Raw genomic sequence first — 20,691 nt, forward strand, 5'->3', positions numbered from 1 at the left:
TTACCTGAACTAACCAGTTCACATATACTGCTCAAGTTGGACTGTGCCAGTCTTCAAGCAACTGGATTTCTTTGCAGAAAAATACTGCATCTGTAAGTGGGAAATATTTTTTCTTCTTGTTAAGCAAGTTTTTCAGCCCAGTCAAACTTAGCATCACACTTAGCAAAATTGTTATTATCGATCTTTCTAAAAAAATGGGTTTGTGAAAATTATGCCAAATATAAAATATTCAATCTAGGAAGATGCACTTACATGCCCCTTTAAAACTTCAGGAATTTAAAATACAGTATTTGATGGGAAGACCTTACAAAAGTCTGCCTTTGTGTTGCTGTCTGAGTGTGCTCTTTATCTCTGGTCTTCTGCTTACGGCATTGCACAAATCAAAGGTTTCCACAGATTAGCCTACATTAGCATAGTCTTCATAGTATTTATCAAGAATGGCTTATAAAATATGATATTATCGGTGAAGCAGACTCACAAGTACATATCAGGGTCTATGAGGCATTAATTCATCAGCATTACAGCATGGCCAGTTGGCAAAAGTATCTAGTGACAGCAGAATATAGATGAACACAATGAAGCAAAGGGATTTCTTAGAAACCCTCAAATTATGTGCTGATCTAGCCATAGAAAACTCAGGAGCACGGGTCTGTTGGGTTTTCTTTCTTTCTTGCATCATCCCACTTGCCGGAGGGGCTTAAGGGAGGAGATTGATGCAGGAAATCCTGCTTCATGTTGGGGTAGAAGCATAACAGGTTGTTGATACCTTCATAGCAAAGCAATATCTGGCCAGCAACAAATATAGTGCATGGTGCATTTTTTCTGATTATTTTCTTCAGGAATGAGCAACAGAACTTAACTTTTGAAAGTATCATTAAGATTTGATCACCAATGCATACTTGGTTATACCAGCAAGCACTTCAGACAAGCTGAGAATCTAAAAACCCTCCATGTTTGAATACTATGTGTTTAGCAAGGACAAATTCACCTCATTTCTACCCTTTTTCTCACTCATTTGAACTCATCTCTATACTTTAACGAGTTCTACTTTTAACAGTATTTAAGACTGAATTTTGATTTGAAATTAAAGAACAAGGCCATGACAAGCTCCCTAGGGCTTTGCACTCTGTGTGCTTCAACTTCAACTTAGATTCATAATTCCCCTGTATATTTTGTGCTGGATATCATTTGGAGCAGTAGAAGGACTCATTTAAGAGCAACATATTTCCCTTGGATAACAACCACCTATAATCTCTTCTAAAATTACAGGAAGTAGAAAAAGGGAAAGCCTTTCACAATATCTCATCTGAACTTCAGTGACAACAGCACTATATTTGAAAATATTTTTCCCAACTTCTCCCAAAATCACTTAAAATCTCGCACATGCAGAGGCCTCCACAATATTTCAGTGAAATGTGCCATGCGCAGTCATTACTCAGTAACAAAAATATAGGTACACCATTTAGCTGTCACCCAAGGCCTGTTTCAATGCATTATATTTTGCTTCAAGGCATAGTAAACATCAGTAACCTATTTTTCTCAGGTGTCACACTTTATTTTAATAGCACTTCATGAGAAAGCAATTACAAAGGGCTAAGCAGCACAGTATCTGCCTCAGGTTAGGCTCCTGACTGCTCTGACCTCCAAATTGCTTTTCAGAAAATGAGCAAGCATACCAACTTTAGACGACACAAGATGTGTGGTCATGATGCAGAAGGGCTGAAGAACTTCTGGGAAAAAGTCATCCAAGAGCAAACTAAGCAGCGAGAATATGAAGAGTCTAGGTTAAGCAAAAGTGCCCTGAACAAGTAAGTGGTATTTTTTCTTTTGCACAATATAGCAAGGCATGTTATCATGTGCATTAAATAAGGTAACTCCTTATTGTACTGCTTTATTCATAGCATAGATTGTATTCAGGATCTTTGGCACTTTTCCTCTCAAAGCTGCTTGTCTCACATTTCCGTGGCTCTTATACATGGAAAATCAGATACCCTTCACCCCTGAACCTCATGAGCATTCTTCAAAGGCCTTGGAGCACAGCCACATAAAAATAAAGCACTTTGGCAGTATGGCTTGTGACAGACAGAAAATATCAAGATTTTTATCTGGAACTGGTACAGCTAGTACTAGTATAAAATAGTATTACATTAAAGGGACAGGCAAACCACCCATTTAATGTGTAGCATCAACAAGCCTATATCAACAAGCTTTATAATGTTTAACAGCCTTTTTCATCATATAACACCAAAGATAGAAACAGTATAAGATTTTTCTGTTCCATGGAATACATTTCATTACCATTTCTGCTACACAACAGATAAAAAATGAGGCTACTCAAATTTAACTTTTTTTCCCCAGAATGGCCTAGAAAGAGTTGTGATTATAGTACAGATACTCAGCACAAGTGTGGTACACTGCTTCAAATACTTGCTCAACCTGTTGTAGCTCAGGAGTTTGAACCAGGGTCCCACACACACTAAGTGAATCCCTTGGCTAACAATGGACAGGGAAAGAGCACAAGAAATATCTGTGACTCTTGTGTTTTTCTGATGAGTTTTCCTCCTGAAATGAACAAAGGTTTTCCTGCATAAACTTTCTTCAATACTGGGACATTCACATAAATTAATTTGACTTCAACAAACTGGAATGTGCTGGTAAAGGACTGCTTCCTGAAAATAATTTCCAGGTACTCTGACATTAGTGTCCAAGTAGGAAGCTACTATTGTCATTTAAAGCATGAGGAAATCAAGCTCTGGGTAGGCCTTGTGTACCAACAGGGTCAGATGTAGACAGTGCTACTCCCAGTATCCTACTCCAGCTAGTCAGTAATATTCCCAACCCAAATCATCCAGTTGCTGGAGAGAAAACATAAATAATAAAACCCAGGAAAGCGTTCAGCTGCACTAGAACCCTTTGTTACTCTAGCTTTACAAAAGACTACCACAAGAAGACATGGCAAATCAGTTGCAATTAGGAGTACAGATACTATTTTCAACTTCACAAAGTTAAAAACGCTAAAAGCTTTCATAAGATCTTCTCTGAAGAGCAAAAAAATACAGCAAAAGAGCTCTGAATATGTCTTAGCTTACATATTCAATATATCTTCGTGGAGCGGTTACAACTGAAATAGACCCACCCCAGTTCCTTCAAGGTCACTTGACCAAAGCTCAAATTGTTCACACAGTTCTCTAATTTAGGGAAGAAAAAAAAAAAATAAAAAAAATCAGGTCATTACAAAATCCACAAGTTCAGTACTTCATGCAAGTAACACCTGGGAGGATTAGGTGGCTCTAAGTGTAGGACAGTGTTCATTCTGTGACACCTAGGACACTAGTTGGCAAGGAACACCAATGCTTTCAATGGCAAATTTTTCCTAATTAATTGCAACAATTGTTTGAGGCTTAACTGTATGCATAAGAGAATAGTGAAGCAAAGACAGGGTAGGCCAGATGAGAAAAGTTTAAAACACTATCTGAAATCAAATTCAGAAGCCAAACTAACAGAAGCATTCATGTGAAACAACTACTGCTGAATTACTCTCAGATGAAATCATTGGCTAAATTTTTTTAACACACCAAATGTAATATAAAAACCCATGATGCATTTGGCATTACCATATGATATCTAATCCTATAGTACTGCTGGGTCAGGTGTTTCATGATACAATTTCCTTCAGAAAATTACACAGCCAGCAATATTTTGTAGTGGTCCCTAGTGATTTTCTCTTCTGTCTGTACTATACTTGTGCCTTGAAGCTATGTGGATCCTCTGGCATGTGACATCAATTCCTTTCATTAAACACATACAAGGTCTGCAGAGATTTTAGGTACGAAATGGTTACTTTATTTCTCTTCAGAGTAAACCCAAATGGACATATTCACAGTTCTGCTTGCTCTTTTCCACAGCATTTTACCATAACCTTGGGGGGTCAAGGGGTGTAATTTTATTTTTCAATTTACACATTGAATGACCTTATTGGATAGACAGTATTTCTGTCTAGCTTTGTGAATATCCCAAAGGAAAAGAATCAGAGCTCTTCACGCTGACAATATTTCTGCAGTTGTTTGCCTCATTTGGAATCCAGCAAGGTCAACCACTGATAGCATTAGGACTATCTCTTTACCCCCTGCATTCCCGATCTAGCAAGCTAGAGAGATGTGTAGATGGTAAATAAATACGGAACAAGTGCTATGGTGATGAAAGAGAGGAAAGCTTCCACCCTGCTGAAAAGCCCTGGATACATTTGAAGGATTTGGCTCAGTACTTGCTAAGTGCTTGTCCTCTCTTTACAGACTCCGCCATGAATGGACTCTGAGGCTGGAAGGACGAGCAAGGCAGGTCCAGGCACAGATGAAAACGCAGAAAGAACAGATGATGATGCTGTCTATTGAGACTCTTCCCTCACCAGATAAAACTGTTGCTTAAAGTTACTGTGAAAACTCAGAAAGCATTGGGCCTGACTCTGACCTTCAGCATGCACCTGAAAACCAGCAGCTACACTAGTGAACAAGCAAAATGTCAGAATCTGGCTCTTTTCCAGACTACTACTAGAGCTCCTAATAAAGTTCCACTGAAACTCAGTGCAAAAATAAGGCCACAGTGCAATAACCTCAAAAAAAAAAAAGAAAAAAAAAGCAAAGGATAGGTGAGAAGCAGACAGCTTTAATTCTCCATGATATATTATTACTGTGATGTAGCAGGACTTTCTTACATAACAGCATCTGCGCAGAGTGACAACAACATATTTCTAGGACAGAGGATCACTTGTTTAATGGGAATAATACATTCAGGAGACTGCATGCAAAATTGCACATTTCCATTTTCAAAGCTCACAGAGTCTGGCTTAATGCAGATATAAGCTCTTTGCCTGTCTTGATGAGCCACAGTGAAGGCAGTTAAGGATTAGTCTGATCAGCTGGACAGAAAGAGACATACATTCTTAAACGCAATCAGGAAAAAAAGAAGGCTTTTCTGATCAACATATAAGAAAATTTACAGAATTTACTGATTAAAAGAACAGAGGAAAGTATTTTGACTTCCATGGGGTAGGTAAGAAAAAGACTACTGAGGTTATTATGAACCTGTCTGAGAAATGTCAGAGCAAGTGAGTATGAAAGAGAGTTTGAAATAGAAGCAGTGAATCAGTTCATCATAATAGCTTTGCAAGGCATCACTTGCCATAGCTCGTGTGCACTAATCCAAACACTTGCTTTGTTTCATCTTCTTCTAGGTCAGGTAGAATAGAGGGAAGAATAATTAAACACAGAGTAATAATAGTGTGTTCTGTTTGCCTATATATCTATGTATCTAAAAACTGTATCTTTTGGAACAAAACAAAAACAAAACAACGTTTACTTATGATCTCTTCAATTAATTTCTTTGATATTTGAAAGGAGAGTCATAAATCTAAACAACTATTTTTCTCTAACAACATTAAACCAGATAGAATTTTACCTTGCATCCTTGTTCACACTGAAGAAGTAGATAGGAATACATTCGATATATTTCAAAAGGAAACAAAATTTAAACCATTTTGACCTCGCAGAAATGGTTTTTTAGTCCTTTTAAAACAACATTTCATTAAACCACACAAATTTACAGAATGTTCCCACTTCTACAAAGTGGCATTCTCCTATAGAAAAAAACATGTTATCACAGAAATGTTGTTTTTCCACAGAGGACTAAAACAATTAAAGACTTGTAAAATGTTCTTTGATTATTGAAAACTGAAGGGAATGTAGAATCATTCTTCTTTCATATAACCCAACCCAAAAAACAATTGTTTCTTCCAGTGTTTTTTCTCTATATGAAAAGCAATGCTGAAAGATAATAAAATTGTAGGGTTTTTTGCCTTTGCAGACTGGTCTCTTTCCTCCGTGTTCATTTATTTCCCACTATTCTCTAAAAAGTTCTTTTTCTACCATCCAAGTTAAACACTACCTCTGTACTGTACCAGCAGCTAAAGGACATAGGCAGGGCCTATCGAAATCAAGAAATGTCAGATTCCCCACTTGTGAAAGCTAGATCTGCTAACCACTGCTTTAAGTTGTAGTCCTACCCACACCAGTGCAGCTTCCCCCTATTCTGTGTCAACGTGACAAGAAGATCCAAGGAAAGCTGGCCCAATTAACGTTTGTTGTTCTTTTACATTTAGTGTCAACATTTTTAATTACTAGGAACACTGTTATAACAGTATATCTCACTGTTTAGGAAGTATTTTAAGGCAGAGGAAAAAGACCACACCAACAGGTACAATCCACACGCAGTAATCCTCAGCACTCCCCTGAAAGCTCCCAAAAAACCACCTTAGGTCTCTGAGCAGCAACTATTCCATCAAGAGCTCTGCAAACAGACAGCAGAATATTGACTACATGCTGGAAGAACATTGTCGGTATTGTTTATCTTCACAAGAACATGGAACCCATTTCAGAATAGGTTTCTGAAACATCTACTGCAGCAGAGTGTGTGTATCAAAAGTGTGAAAGACTAAAATCCTCTCACTCTTATTCAAAACCAGCTCTTTGTAAGTTACTTAAGTGCATATGCATTAGTCATGCTTACCTATTCTAACGTATTTTTCAGGGCAGCAGCATCTTGGCACCTCCATGGTATTGAACACCAGATGCTTTCTGGTGTTCTGGTGTTCTGGTGATGCATTGTTCCCAAATGTGGGTGTTCATCCATTTTTCACATCTCCTGCACATACAACCAGACTCAGAAAGAAATCAAGTGTTAGAAATAATGAAGTCTAGCAGCCAGATATAGCCAGATATGCTGCTTGCATATTGCAAAGCTGAAGGCAGACAATAAGGTGAGAGGAAGAGTTTTGTCCTTTTGCTTTAGTTACTGAGTTAGTGAATTCAAGTCCAAATTTAGGCATTTCAGATATGCCTGAAAATGTCAAGTCTGGATTTCACTAAAAAAGCAAGCAAACAGAAGTCAGTTCAAGTTGAATTCTTTTATTAGAAAACACCTGTCTCATTCATAATACACAGCCCCCACTGATAAAACAGGATATCCAGTGAGTATAAGCTGTTGGGAGAGTAGGCCCAAACACAGCACTTTTTAACTCCCTTGTCCCTAGTTCCCTCCTTCTTTCCAAAGAAAAAAAAAAAAAAAGAATCAAATGAAAATGCATATTACAGTAGCGATATTAAAAAAGTTGGACTAGCTATTTGAGAAGAAAAACTAATTACCCAGACTTTTTTTTCTTGGAGTTTATTAATTTACCTAATAGAAAAAGAATTGAAATTGAATATCAGTTAATTTGCATAATCAGTACCACCCTGCACTAGTAATATGGTACCATGTCTTACACCAGCATGTAAGCCAGTCCAGCACTTCCCTAAGCCAGCAAAGAACAACTAAAATTGTATAGGAGAGGTCAGAGACTAATAGTTTTGGTCATGAGACTTTAAACATATGATATATTATGCAATAGGTGTGGATCATATCTATGAGGTAATGCTCTTAAACTGGCATACTGAGGTCAGTTGCAGAACACCCACTTAGCATGCCTGAATTTATGTGCATGGCAAATAATGTGAGCACATACCACGCTCATTCACATGCTTACTCCCAAGTTCTGCGCCTGATCTAGGAACCAGTGACTAATTTTTGAGACACCACAAGACTGCTTTCTTAAACCATCTCTGAGCTGCGGTCAGTTACTAAAGCACAGCTTACTCAAATCAAGGCAGTCAAAAGGGTGAATATAAATGACTCTGAGCTGCAGTCTCACTTCATTCCCACACCACCCAGAAACACTCACACAATCAGTTACAGGTAAGACCTTTAAATAAGCGGCAACTCAAAACCTGTCAGCTGCTGCACTTGAATTAGCACTTAAATTTAGGGCAGGAGAGTTTCTTTAAGTGAAACCCTTGATTGTCTGCACTTACGGCATACTGCTTCGGGTAGCAGAGCAAATTTAAGGCATGCAAATCAGGATTCTTTCAAAGAAAACTGAAACAGATCAGAGGCCATGCTCCAAATGCACACCAAATGGTCCTAGCCTCTAAGGATCTGAGAAAAGCACTAACTCTTCCAACAGTTTTGAGATACCTGCATAGGTGGGATATTTGGTACAGCTAACCAAAATAGATTGCGTTTGACATAAACCCCTGAACCATACTTAGTCTAATGGAGGGAACTCAACTGCAGCCACATGATCTGCTGAGCTGCTGGTAATGTGCTGAGTCACTTGCTAATGTAGATGAGTATAACATAACCAAAACAGTAGAGATGGGATCAAAGCACATTCATATATTTCATGTAGATCTAAAGGTGGACCTTAGCAGATGCAATGACTGAGCTCAAGAATGATAATTTAATTATACAGCCATGCAGATGTGCTAGCATGCATAACTATGCACAGCTTGGTCAACCGCCCTACTGGACCTGCATGTTGTTGGAATAGAGGCTACCTACACTACAGTAAAACTTAGCATAGATCTGGCTTCTGGAACCATAAAACAACCATGTGTGGTTCAGTTCTACAGTTAAATGATAGGAATATGAGCATAATTACCAATTTCCTAGCCCAAATGTTCCTCCTAATTACAAACTGACTATGTCCTGAGGGATGCTGTTCTCTACTTTGCCTATTAAACAGCACTTGACTGGGGCTTCACTGCCACAGTGTGAATAAGGAATAGTAAATCACATAAAAATACATGTGGACTGAAAAGGGCGTCTGTAGACAAATGAGGATGAAACAAAGAGCAGCTCTAGAAAATGTTATACTTCGTGAGGACACTTCCATTCATGAATTAAGCATTACTATAACACGTATTTCTTACAGAGAAGGGCAGAAGTTATGCATGGTGTTACATATTTGAGAAAAAATTGCATACAAAACCTCAGTACTCAGAACTGACAATACAAAAATCTACTTATTTCTCCTATTTCCCATCTATTTCATCTGTGTGTCAGAATTTTAAATATATTTCAAGCTATGGACATGAAACAGGGAAAATTCCGGCCCCAAAAAGACAATCTGATAAATAGCCTAAAAAAAAGGGTTATACTACCAGGGAAGCCAAACTTAACAATAGGTTGCTATGTGCTACCTCCACAGTAAGTGTACTTGTCTCAAATGCCATTAAACAAAATAATAATCTCCTACTAATGACTAATAAAATGTGAGACACTACTGGCCTAATCTTTACCTGGTACTCAGGGCCAGGGCCGTTTTTCAGCCTTACTGGTATGACTTCAGAAGTTCACAGTCAGGGTCAGTATTTTCTCATAGCTAATATAAACATCATCAAGAAGAGTTATAATTTCAAGCAACTGCAGTAATAAAATAATCATCTGACAAATATCAAAAGGGGAAAAAATGCAGTACCAAATCTGAAAGATAACATTTAATTTAGCTATTTGGGCCAGTTCTTTAAAGAATAGCATGTTTGTGTTTGGTCTCCACTATGATTTCACTGCATATCCAACATGAACTTTGATGCCATTTGATCAGAACTGTAACTTTCCAGTATATTTTGACTGTTCAACCATAGGGAAAAGTGGACTTAATAGTGAAAATGTCTTGATTCTATTAGATTTAGTATCTAACACAGAGAAACGGTATCTGCAAAATACTGATACGAAAAGGTCAGCCTGTATTGTCTATTTTCAACTAAGCAAAAGAAAACTATGTTTTCAAAGAGATTTTGCTATAGCTAATGTTATCTTTCTCCCTATAATATGCTATTCTAGTCAACAGTTTCATCACTATTGTTAGAGTTTGAGATTGCAGTACAGGCAGTCTCTGAGTCTAATTAGGCAAGGAAAACAAAACATTACTGGAGTGACCAACAGTGTTTTTTCAGACAAACCTTTTTAAAAAGTACCAGTGTTTGCCCTGATACCTTAATTTTATTTTACTCAGGGTGATGTTGGTTCCACTGCAGCTTCTCTCACAGAAATTTATTCTGTAATATTTGTGTTGGTGCTTTTATATATTGTATTATAACGTGTGAACAAACCCACAAAATTGTTCATTTTTACACCTGTAAAAAAGTTCCTGATAACAATGCTGCCTCATTAATTACTGGATATTGTTGTAGCAGAGTTCTTGTTAGAGCTTAGTTAAAGTGCTAACTAATGAATTAATATTTTGCAAATTTTGGACAGTACACAAGTTTACTGATTTTTTTGATACTGCCTCAAACATTAAACATGTATTTGGAATAACAAGACTTACAGTCACTGAAAATAAGCCCTACTAGCAGTAAGGGCAGTCTAATCTAAAATATCAAAACCAGCAGTTATTATCCACCATCCTAAGTGAACACTTAATAACCCGAAACTAAATCCCTTCGGGCTCCGTTTATGATATGTACACACTTCTGCTACAGTGATGACAAATATTCCATTTTCCCAGAACTAATGACCCCTCTATAATATGTACTAGGGGGCTGACGATTGTGTGGAATGAGTCTATCAACAAACTAACAAAGTGCAGCCATGTTTGAAAAGTTTTATGCCTAAACCACAGGAAAATATCAGTACTTCCAACCCATAATAAGCCCCTCTGGAGCCATATCAAAATTCTGCAGCATGTGTTTGGTCAAGACAGTTTCTGCATATGGTTTGTTTATTTTTAGTTTGGTTACCTTTGGCCATCATGGATAATTAGGAGCAACCCATGAAAGTAATTAATATGTAACACTTCATCATGTTCTGACAAAATACTAGTATCTCATGGGGTGGTTCTTTTGCTTTAACTGGTGGATGCACTAAAGAATACCCTCTTTATTAGAAAACCAAAACAGGTTTTTTTATTCCAAGGCACCTCCGAAGAAGACCTCAAAGTAGGTACAGCTGTATCTTACAGCTTTAGTGCAGGGATTTTGGCAGCACTCAGTTACGACATCTCTTCAGCATTTAAAGATGCCGAAAATAAGAATACCATCAACTATTTTAGCTGCTATATTTATAGTTTAACTGGGACACTGCCATTACATTCTCTGGAATCACCAGAGAAAACAGCCAGTCCTGATGTCAAGGCTAGCATCTCTCTGAGCAAGCTAGTTTTGAACTGTGTAATACTGACTAGCCCAAATACTGCTAGGCTCCCATCCAACTGCAAGTTCTGGCTGCCAGTCCTCTATGCACCTTAAGAAAGCCTGATATTTCGGTTGGAAAGTAGGCAACAAAAATCCACAGCTAGGCTTCAGGATTTTTTTAGCAGAGGAACTTTATTTGTGTTGCCGAGAGACAAGAGCAAAATTTGAATTGGGAAAAATAATGGCCTTCTAGCATGAATTCCAGTCAATGTGACAGGCTCAGTGAGCTTTGCTCTGACCTGGATTGTAATTACTATGTATCCCTGATCTGCAAGCTGTATCTCCTAGGCTGCAGAGCAATTTCTGACTTGCACATATACACTTTCTCACAAGAAACTAGTACTTGGAAGACTTGCCTCAGAAAATTAATTTTTAATCATTGAAAACAAATGAAAGAAAAGCAATCAGTGCTCAATGCCTTGTGATGCTCCAAATTACTCCAGATTAACATGTCAATTTAAAAGTAAGCCAAGGTAAACACGTGTGTGAATTTCACCTGCATGAAACACATCTTTTCTAGCAGCACCATTTAATTAGTTATAACTGAAACAATGAAAGCCTTTCACCTGGAGGACTGGGATTACTGTTAAGGATAATACTATTTTCTGTTACAAATAAAAGTACATGCTGACACACTATCCTAAATGCTTCAGCAATTCCAACCTCAAGTTTAGGAAAATGTCAGTTTGTAATGCCCCATCTCCAATCAGCAGGCAACACAGACACACTACTCTGTCTCCTGGTTTCTTAATGCTTGATGTTCTGCACAATTTCACCTGGCCGTCTGCCAGTCATAAGAGGAATACATCAGAGAGGAAATCCATGCTAGGGAATGTAAAACACTGATCCAGTGCATCCTCCCCAGCAGCCTCAGGCACGCAGGTTCTAGGAAGCTCTAAACGCGATAGAGCTGCTTCCAGAGCAACAGATATTTGAATTTTTGTTTTTGTTTCTGTTGTTTTCCTGGATTTGTTTTTGGCGGGTGGGTACGTCTCAGAGAAGCAAGGTCAAAGAAGGAACATTCAAGTCCCCATGATAGCATTGTCAAGCTGAGGTTCTGCTCCCTCAGTCTAGGACCGAGTTTTGCCTTCTCCTGCAGGACGTGTTTCTGACTTCTGTATCTGTGTCTCTGAGTGGGGCTGCACCATCTTCTCCAGGTGCCAAAGAGACACAAAGATCTGCGCAAGAAGGCCATGTGAGAGGGATGTCCCAGGGCAGCTGCTTCCACAAGTGCCATCCTGCTAGCAGGGCTAAGAGCCAAAGCTACCTCCTGATCTTCTTTCACCCACTTTTCACCACCTACCCCAGCTACTTAAAGCTGGTTTTCAGTTGTGAGGAGTAGCAGCAACAGTCCATTAGGTCTATGAGTAGCAATGTGAGAAGGGGCTCTGGGGAAAGGAATCTAGATAGAACCTGACTTTCTCTTTGCTGGGAGGGCATTTAGTCATCGCACATGATTAAAGCTGCTTGAGAACTGCTGGCAGCTCATGTTAGGCCCAAATGCAAAGAGCTGTGGCAGCAAGGCAGTCACATAGCAAACCCCAGTCAGCACATGGCAGGCAAAGTTCCTCTACAGTGTTCCCATGTCCCAGTGTTCTGTGACAAGAGAATGGACATATAAGCAAGAGAGAAATGGAAGATGGAAATTAAAGTACAAGGCGCTGTACTAACCAGACGAACAGGTGCTCTGGAGCCAAACAGAAGATCTAGAAAAGAAAGCTTTTAAACTGTTTTTGTGTTTTTCTCTAGGCAAATAGACTGTTCAAATGAAAATTCTGACTGAGTTCATTGAAGCCTGCTTTCTCAGGTGCTGCCTTTCTCTACGTTAACATATCTCAAAATTTACGGTAGACTTCTCGTTAAAGTCATGCTAATTTTTAACACACACAGCAGAGAAAAACACTTGGTACTGTTAATGCTTGGCATTCGTACTTTATGCACTATTCTTCCTGAAATTCATAACATTTTTTTAAAAGATCAAGAGATTAATTATTAAAAATGCTGAGTTCTTACTGTTCTGGAGTTTCAAGCTTTGGGCCTTTTCCTACAACTTCACACACTTCAAATATCTTTCGCATCTTAAGTCCATAAATAGCTTTAAAACATTACTTTCAGTCTGTCTTCATTCTTTCAAGCTCTAGAGGCTTTTACTAAAAGAGCTTGAAACTTCCTGATACCTAAGATTCAATCTTAAGAGCTGTCAGTGCTGATTATGAGTCAAAATAGTCAAGTTATTGCATTGCAAAAAAACCCCAATGATGTTAATGCAATCCTCTGGCACAGACACCTAGCCAGAGTTTTCCTGGGTGATACTTCTGCTGGGCCAGGGAGTCATGACTCACCTCTGTGGGCACAATGAAATGTCATGTAAGTGAAACTGGGAGTGGAGCTGCAGAGGAGAAGAGGTATGTGGCCTATCTTCATGTTCAGATTGCCTAATGCCACACCTCGCTAGAGGCATTAAATACACTGCCAAGGAATTTCACTGCACATGTGCAAAAAAAGATCTGGATTCAATGGTCTTCAATAGCTAGACCTACATTCAGAAAGTTTGCCTACCCCTTTGTTGCCTTTAAGCCTTGAGAGCTGTGCAGAGAGTTTCCAGACACCCTGAAAACTCCCTGGGGAGGTGGAAACAATGCAGAGTACAGCTCCCTGCTTCCAGCTTTATGGTGGTAAGTCTGAACACACAGTCACAGCATGTTGCCCCTCTGCTTTCTTCTTTCAATTATTAATGTAACCTGAGGATAAACAGTCACCTTGTGGGTAACCTTTTCTGGCTGTAGTCCCGGTGAAGCTTTGAAGGCTGACTGGGAAGCCCTTGCTTTCAGAGGATTCAGAACTCTGAGACTAGTTCTAGCTACACCTAGCAGCAGAGCAAATCCAGAAAATTCATAATGAATCTCAATTGATGAAGTGTGCCTCCTTCCTCAAATTGGCAGGACTGCCAAGGAGTCCTGACACTTAAAAATTCTCTTTTCATTGGCAGTTTCTCAGAGGCCAGCTTTAATGACCTTCAAGTCACACTACAAGACATAAATATCTTAGCTTGCAGAGCAAAGGTGCCGCAGAAATGAGTAAAATAATAATTCACTGTCTATAGACTTACTGAGAGTGCATGAAGAGAGAGACAAGGAGGAATAGTAGCTTTATGTTTCCTCTAGATAAAAATCAAAAGGTAGTTTGAGATCCAATTTACAAAGAATTGAGATTTCAAGAAAATTTGCATCAAGGGAATAAGTAAATGCAGGAAGTTATTCAGAGCTAAAAGAGAAACTGGGAAGGAGGGTACTGACAACATTTAACATTTCTCTGTCTCCAAAGTGAAAAAGCATCATTAAAAGGTGTAGCTCAGCAATTCTCACAGTGGAAAAGAGCTCAACACAATATAGCTCAGTTCCCAAAACTCAGGGAGCTTTTGCCTTGTTAGCTAGGGATAGGCTAATAAGCTCAGGTAGCCAAATCCATGCTTTAATTAGCATCTTTCCCCAGCTGCCAGGCAATATACTGGCATTATTTTACCTACTCCCTGCAGAAAGATTTTTTATATCTTTGCTGTGTCATAATACAGAACTCCAAGAACATATGCAGTATTTCTTTTTTGAGCAAGTCCCAAAAAGATCCTAAAATTTCATGTCAAACTGTATTTGTGAGAACTTCGTATTTTCAAAAATCTGTCAAAAACCCCCAACCCTTCTTTCCACAGCCCATACATCCATATAGCTTAGATCTTCAACACAACCAAATGCAAGATATGCTTTCTGTTAAAACTTAACTTTGTGTAGGCATAAACGGTCATAAAAATATGAATATATTTGAACAAAGTAAAATGCTGAGTAATACTTTACAAAGTATAATTTGTATATTCAATATATTAAATATAGAAAAATCAATATTAAATACATCATATGGCTATTTAAAATATTTTTGCAATTACACATATAGATTTTCCCCATTTATGATTTCACAGATTTATTCATTGCCAAGATAAAAGCTAAACTGAAATGGGTTTTGATGAGTTCAAAGCAAAATGAGAGAGAGAAGAGTTGGAATTCCTGGATACATCTGATTCTTTTTTTAAGAAATGAAACCTAAATGGTAAACTAATTTTTTCTCCTCTCCCAAACAGCTGTTGCTCCGTGGTTTGAAAACTGATCTATTGGGAGCAACATAAGGCAAAAGTTCCAATTTTTTTGTGTTTTCTAGGGGACCCACAGGGATACTTTGACAGATGTAGTACTGCAGCACCTAATTATTGGTCCCAGTTTTCTGTCTCTCAGGTTCCCAGGCTTCCAGCCCATCTAAGCATACACATACAATTTGGTGAGCTACCTTAAGCCAAGAGTGAAGGTTTTGCACTGAAATGGGAGCCCATACAACTGAAGTGGAAACACAATTTCCATTTTGTCATCCTGGCTAGGAAATGCAGTAACCTGCAGCTGGTAAGGAGGAATGGGCAGGTGCGGGTGGTACCATCCAAACCTCCTGCAGCTAAATCCACTATAGCTGATCTGTTGGAGTCCTAAACCTCCAGCTGAAGCTGTCACAGGGAGCCAGCCTATGCAAACCATTTACAGCAGCACCAAGGAAAAGTCAGGGTTAGTGTATGCAGTCCAATCAACCACTTCTCAGATTCATTAAAATGAGCAAATTATCACCGGAGCTAGATGTTAGCCCTTGTAGGATGGTAAGAAGGATGAACAAATGAGGCAATGGAGGAGCTAAAACATTGAATCCTTCACCAAGCAGGCACAAGAAATTCGCTCCTCCGCTTGATGACTGTGATGGTACTGCTTTGATATCTGAAACCAGGCAGTGAGCAAGAATGTAACGTGATAAATTGCTGGACTTTTCAAATGTTCATGCAGCTGAGATGCTTATTTGTACATGGAGGTTATCTGCTCTACCGTGCCTTTTAACATGCTTGTTTTCTCTCCAGCTGAATCAAGGACAAGTAAACTGGAACAGAGGGAAGAGTGCCACAGCTTTTGAAATCCAATCTCTCTTACCTTATATTGCTAATTTGGGGATGGAGGAAATTATGTGGTTCAACTTACAATTAGGATTCCTCCATAATGATGCCTTTCCTCCGCAGCTCTCACATAGAATATAAACCTTTTCCAGAAACCTAAAAATAAAACATATTGCACAGTCCAGCTGTAGTGTTGTTTAACTTGGTGTGACAGATTGATCAACACAAATATAGACAACACAAAGAGACAGCGAGGTGCTCTGATCAAACGTGATTTAAAGGGCATGGCAAAGGAGCAATTTGAGCAGCTGTCAAAAGGGTAGACTTTCTACAATGCAGATAATGTTCCAAAAAGTTCTTTATTGCAAGCTTATCAACCGCTCTTCACCATGAGACAATGCATGTTTATGTATTTTCTTTGCCTATTGATGCTCACTCACTCCATCGAAATTAAAAATGATACACTTAATATAGGGTAAACCTCTCTGTGTGCCAGGTAAATCTGCAGTGAAGCCAAATCCTGCGCCCTTTACCGCAAACATGAAACTAAAACTACACAATGTCAAAATTCCTAATTAATATTACTTCTCATTTTGGCTTGCTAGATTTCAGCTAGTTTAGCTAAAAGACACTTCCACCCTTTAGGAATTTTGGTTGCCACCTCCATTAACTGTGTCCAACTATCTCTTCAGAAATGGACCTAGAAGTTCTTTATGACACTATATGTTAACTCAAAGACATATTTTACCTCCAAATTTGCTTCCTTGGAGAGAGGTAAGGATGAACTCTTACCCAGAATGACAGGCTGAATGTCTAAAATAGCACCCATGTACTAAGAAATCACCAACGCATTATTTTTTCACTTTACTGAAGTTTCACTGTGCAAGATTGACTATCCTGAAAAAAACTAAAGATCCATGGGGAACATTTAATACCAGCAGCATAACAAGGTCTGTCACAATGCTGCTGCTTGGCAGATCAAGCTTTTCTGGAATGAGATGACCCAGTCTTTTGAATTGTGTGCCCTTCCTCTGCTTGGCAGCGAGAGTGACCGCACTGAGTCACTAAATTTGCTTCATGTAAAGTGGAGAACATGCACTTTTTTTCTTGGATAAACTAAATTTAAAGAGCATTCAGAACAATTGGTATTTTTTTCCCATAGCTCTGCTGTTCTCTGTATCACAAGTGATGGCTATAAATGGATGAATGATAAGTGACACAAGTTAAAATCTCAGCCCCTTTCAACTTAGTGGAATTCTGCCATTGTGTTCAGTGTTGTCAGCTTTATTCACCAGCCAGAGAATGGCAGGGAGTTGGAGCTTTAGGGGTAAAAACATAGACCTACTCAGAATATCTTTCCATTATTGTGAATTCAGGTAAATTCAGCCTCAGAGATCCTTCTTGTGTCCTCCTGTAATCTGGTGTCTCTTTCAATTCAATCCTCTCCCTTTTTCTCTCACTGGCAGTAGTATTTCTGAGGGCCAGAAGAATCACTCCTTTGTGGAACCAAATGCCAGAGCACCCTAGGCAGGATTCCTGCTTCCGTGCCCAGCAGTCCAGACTCCCTGGGCAAGCACTGTAAGTGACTCAGGGGATGACAGGAGAATACTAAATCAACCATACCATTACCATAGCACATTTCATAACATTATATAAACCAAAAATTCCACAAATTTCTTTCTTCTCCTCCCCTGTTATTTCTCCAGTTTACAGCCTTGAACACATAATTCATAAACACATAATATTTTTCTGTTACATCGAAAATAAAAGAGTTACAAATCAATTTTTCCTTATTTGCATAGACTCCTCTGCTTTTGCAGGAGTTCATATTCAAACACCGTAACATTTACAGAAATTGTTGGAGTGCCACCTATTGGAAATAGATATACAACTGAAAAATACTTTGGTTAACCTGCATAAAATAATCATTTTTTATCCAAGTGCTGGTTTAACTATATCAAGTTAAAAGACTGTAAAATGCATACATTTCGTGTTCCATTCATAATTATGTTAAAATTCAGATCAGCATGTAACTTAAAAAAAAATGAGCCTCTTTAAGGGATAAAATACTGGAAAGTGGTAAAGATTTATAGCCCTGGAGTATAAAATAGCAGAAATCAGAGCAAATCCACTGGAATAACAACCCACTTAAAACCTGAGTCACATTACTAAGCTCTATATCCACTGTTGGTGTAAAGTCTATGTCAAATCCTGGTTTGCACTCTGCAGAGACATATGTATTCTTTAGGCTCACACAGTTTAGCTGTGTTTTAGACTCTGAATGTAAATTATTAGTTTTCCCTATGGAAAGCAGTCTCCTTGGATAAAACAGCTTTGTCTTCCCATGGAAAACTTACAAATCACTCTTGGCGTCCTGGGTTTGGTACAATCATTTTTAACCAAACAATCTTCAGCTGCCACTTCTGTTCAGAAGATACTCAGGCAATGCCAGAAATGCGTTCTCTCCTCTGTCTCCCATGAACAGATAAATTTACTGGTTTTTCCTCACTCCCTCCCCAGCTTCAGGCCTTATAGCATCTATTAAGTGAAAGGATGATGAATTATACTTGAACAAGACTGCAAAAATTTTAAGCAACTGAAAAATTTGACCTAGTTTTGAACCTTGAACTTCATCCTGGAATTTATTGCCCTCTCCCCTTCCTTACCACCCAGAAAACAGCAGGCTGGAAGTGCCATTCCTTGCAGAGCATCGCTATTGAAATCCTCAAACATCTGCTTCATCTCCTCATCTTTACTATTGCAGCTTCACCCTCCGTGGCTTTGTGAGCTCTCACACTAAAAGAAGCAACTGTGTTGCTTAGCTCTTTTCATTCCAAACATCCCAAGCTTAATCTCAGAACAACACTATTCCACTTCTGAGTCCTTCTGTTAATTAGCGCTGACCGTTACCTGGCTCATGACAGCTTTTCTGGCAGTTCTTTTCATGGTTATGCTTGAGAGCTACACAAACACATAGAGTGGGAACTTTTGTAGATGGCTGTAGGAAAAAAAAGCTACAACAAAACAAACTGCAATTAATTATACCTGATAGTATATAGCAGAAAAAGGAGGAGAAAAATGACATGGCACAGAAACAAAGTGAAGCAAAATATATGAAGCAAAATATACTGAGTGAGGGATATTACACACGCTGTACTTCATATATTCAGTCCTCAGAATTATTCTGGTGGCCCGACGTTCCAGTCTGCTCAGTCATCCTCAGTGGTCCAAAATACCCGACTCCAATTCTTTGTCTAAGTAGCATTTTATAATATGTTTGAAAAATGACATATGAAATTGAGTTACTGAAATTCATGCTATTTTCTATTTTATGTAGTAAAGGCTAAAATCACCTTTTCTGTTCGTGTTGCTTATGAACTGATTTAGATAGATAGGGACAGGATCACTTTCCAAATTGGTGCCTAGTCTGCCATATCTTTACTTCTAGCGGAAGTCTTATATATATTTTCATTCTTCACAACCACTTTTTATTTCTCCTGGTAACTTACATCATTCTATCAGTGCACACTTTTTTTTATTCGTTGGTTTTATCTCTTCCTCCAGATACCACAGAGTGTGCTCCAGGCTTCTCTGTAGTTTATAAAAGACCTTTTCTTCTATGGCTTTGTCTTGAAACTTCAATCATTCTCTGTCTCCTCCTGAGGCATGCTCTCACATATAATTCCTTCCCTTAACAAGCATATTTTCTTCTTCTGGGGACATATTTACCATAGAAGTTCAGGGGCATCAGAAGTAATGTTTCTTTGGTGCAACAGTTGTAGACCTATGTCTCAAAATAATAACGTGTCTCTTATGCCCACTGTAGTTTTTGCACTTATATTGCATACTGAGAAGAAGGAAATGTGAGGAGAATTAAACCACAACAAAATTCTCAGTGAAATCAGTGGGTTTTCTTCAGGTTTTATGCCATATTTTCAACTTAAAATTACTATGCCATAAGCATTTGGGGTGAGAACTATTAGGGGTAAGCACAGTAGTAATTCTTTGGTAGTGACAAAAGTCTTGGAAGACTTATTTGTGACCAGATTTTTGTGAGTACAGATCCTGGGCTGCTCCTAGTGTTCTTTTTCCCACTAACTGAAACTTTTGGGCACTTCTAGTAGTAGTGGTAAATCAACCCGGGCCCATTCCCTCACTCAGTGTCTTTCAGACTGTTAGTCAAGGCCTAGCTATAAGGTCACCTCGCCATTCTAAATATTAATTTACTTAAAGTGCAGTATTAGTAGATTTCTTAAAAATTTGGTGGGGAAAGGAAATGTAGTCTGCTGACTTTTTTTCTGTTGGACTGCATGAAATGTAAGTTAGGTCAAGCTAATTTCCATGTTGTTGTTTAGATACCAGGACTTACTGAAGTGGGAAAAGAAATTTGAGTATTTTAAATTTTATTCAGAGCTTGGAAGAAATTACAATTTCGACATGATCTTCAATTGTAGATAGCTGATTCCAATCACCTCCTACAATTTTCTCAAAAGCTTTTCTGAACACATTTTGGTGTTGTACAGAAACAGAAGTTCAGCTGCGCCTATCAGCTAAAAGCAGCAGAGGTAGACTTAGGACTCCTGTTGGCCAGGCTAGACAGAAACTCTGAAGAAGTGACATGGAAACTGTGGATGGAAATTAAATTAATAGCCA

The 20,691-nt window shown here is 38.5% G+C and overlaps 1 protein-coding gene across 1 annotated transcript; it reads left to right on the forward strand.

The window, feature by feature from the left end:
* Positions 1-1,662: 1,662 nt before the first annotated feature.
* On the forward strand, positions 1,663-4,425 carry LOC115600784 (protein FAM240B-like). The gene is made up of 2 exons (XM_030470130.1): positions 1,663-1,808; positions 4,293-4,425. Exons 1-2 carry the CDS (start codon positions 1,663-1,665, stop codon positions 4,423-4,425), a joined length of 279 nt encoding a protein of 92 aa, XP_030325990.1.
* Positions 4,426-20,691: the final 16,266 nt, after the last annotated feature.

This window comes from Strigops habroptila, chromosome Z, assembly GCF_004027225.2.
Source record: "Strigops habroptila isolate Jane chromosome Z, bStrHab1.2.pri, whole genome shotgun sequence".
Taxonomy (NCBI): domain Eukaryota; kingdom Metazoa; phylum Chordata; class Aves; order Psittaciformes; family Psittacidae; genus Strigops; species Strigops habroptila.

Coding starts and splice junctions, on each gene's coding strand:
- LOC115600784 (XM_030470130.1), top strand. CDS start 1,663: ATGAGCAAGCATACCAACTTTAGACGACACAAGATGTGTGGTCATGAT. Junction 1,809..4,292: donor AGCAAAAGTGCCCTGAACAA/GTAAGTGGTATT, acceptor CTCTCTTTACAG/ACTCCGCCATGAATGGACTC.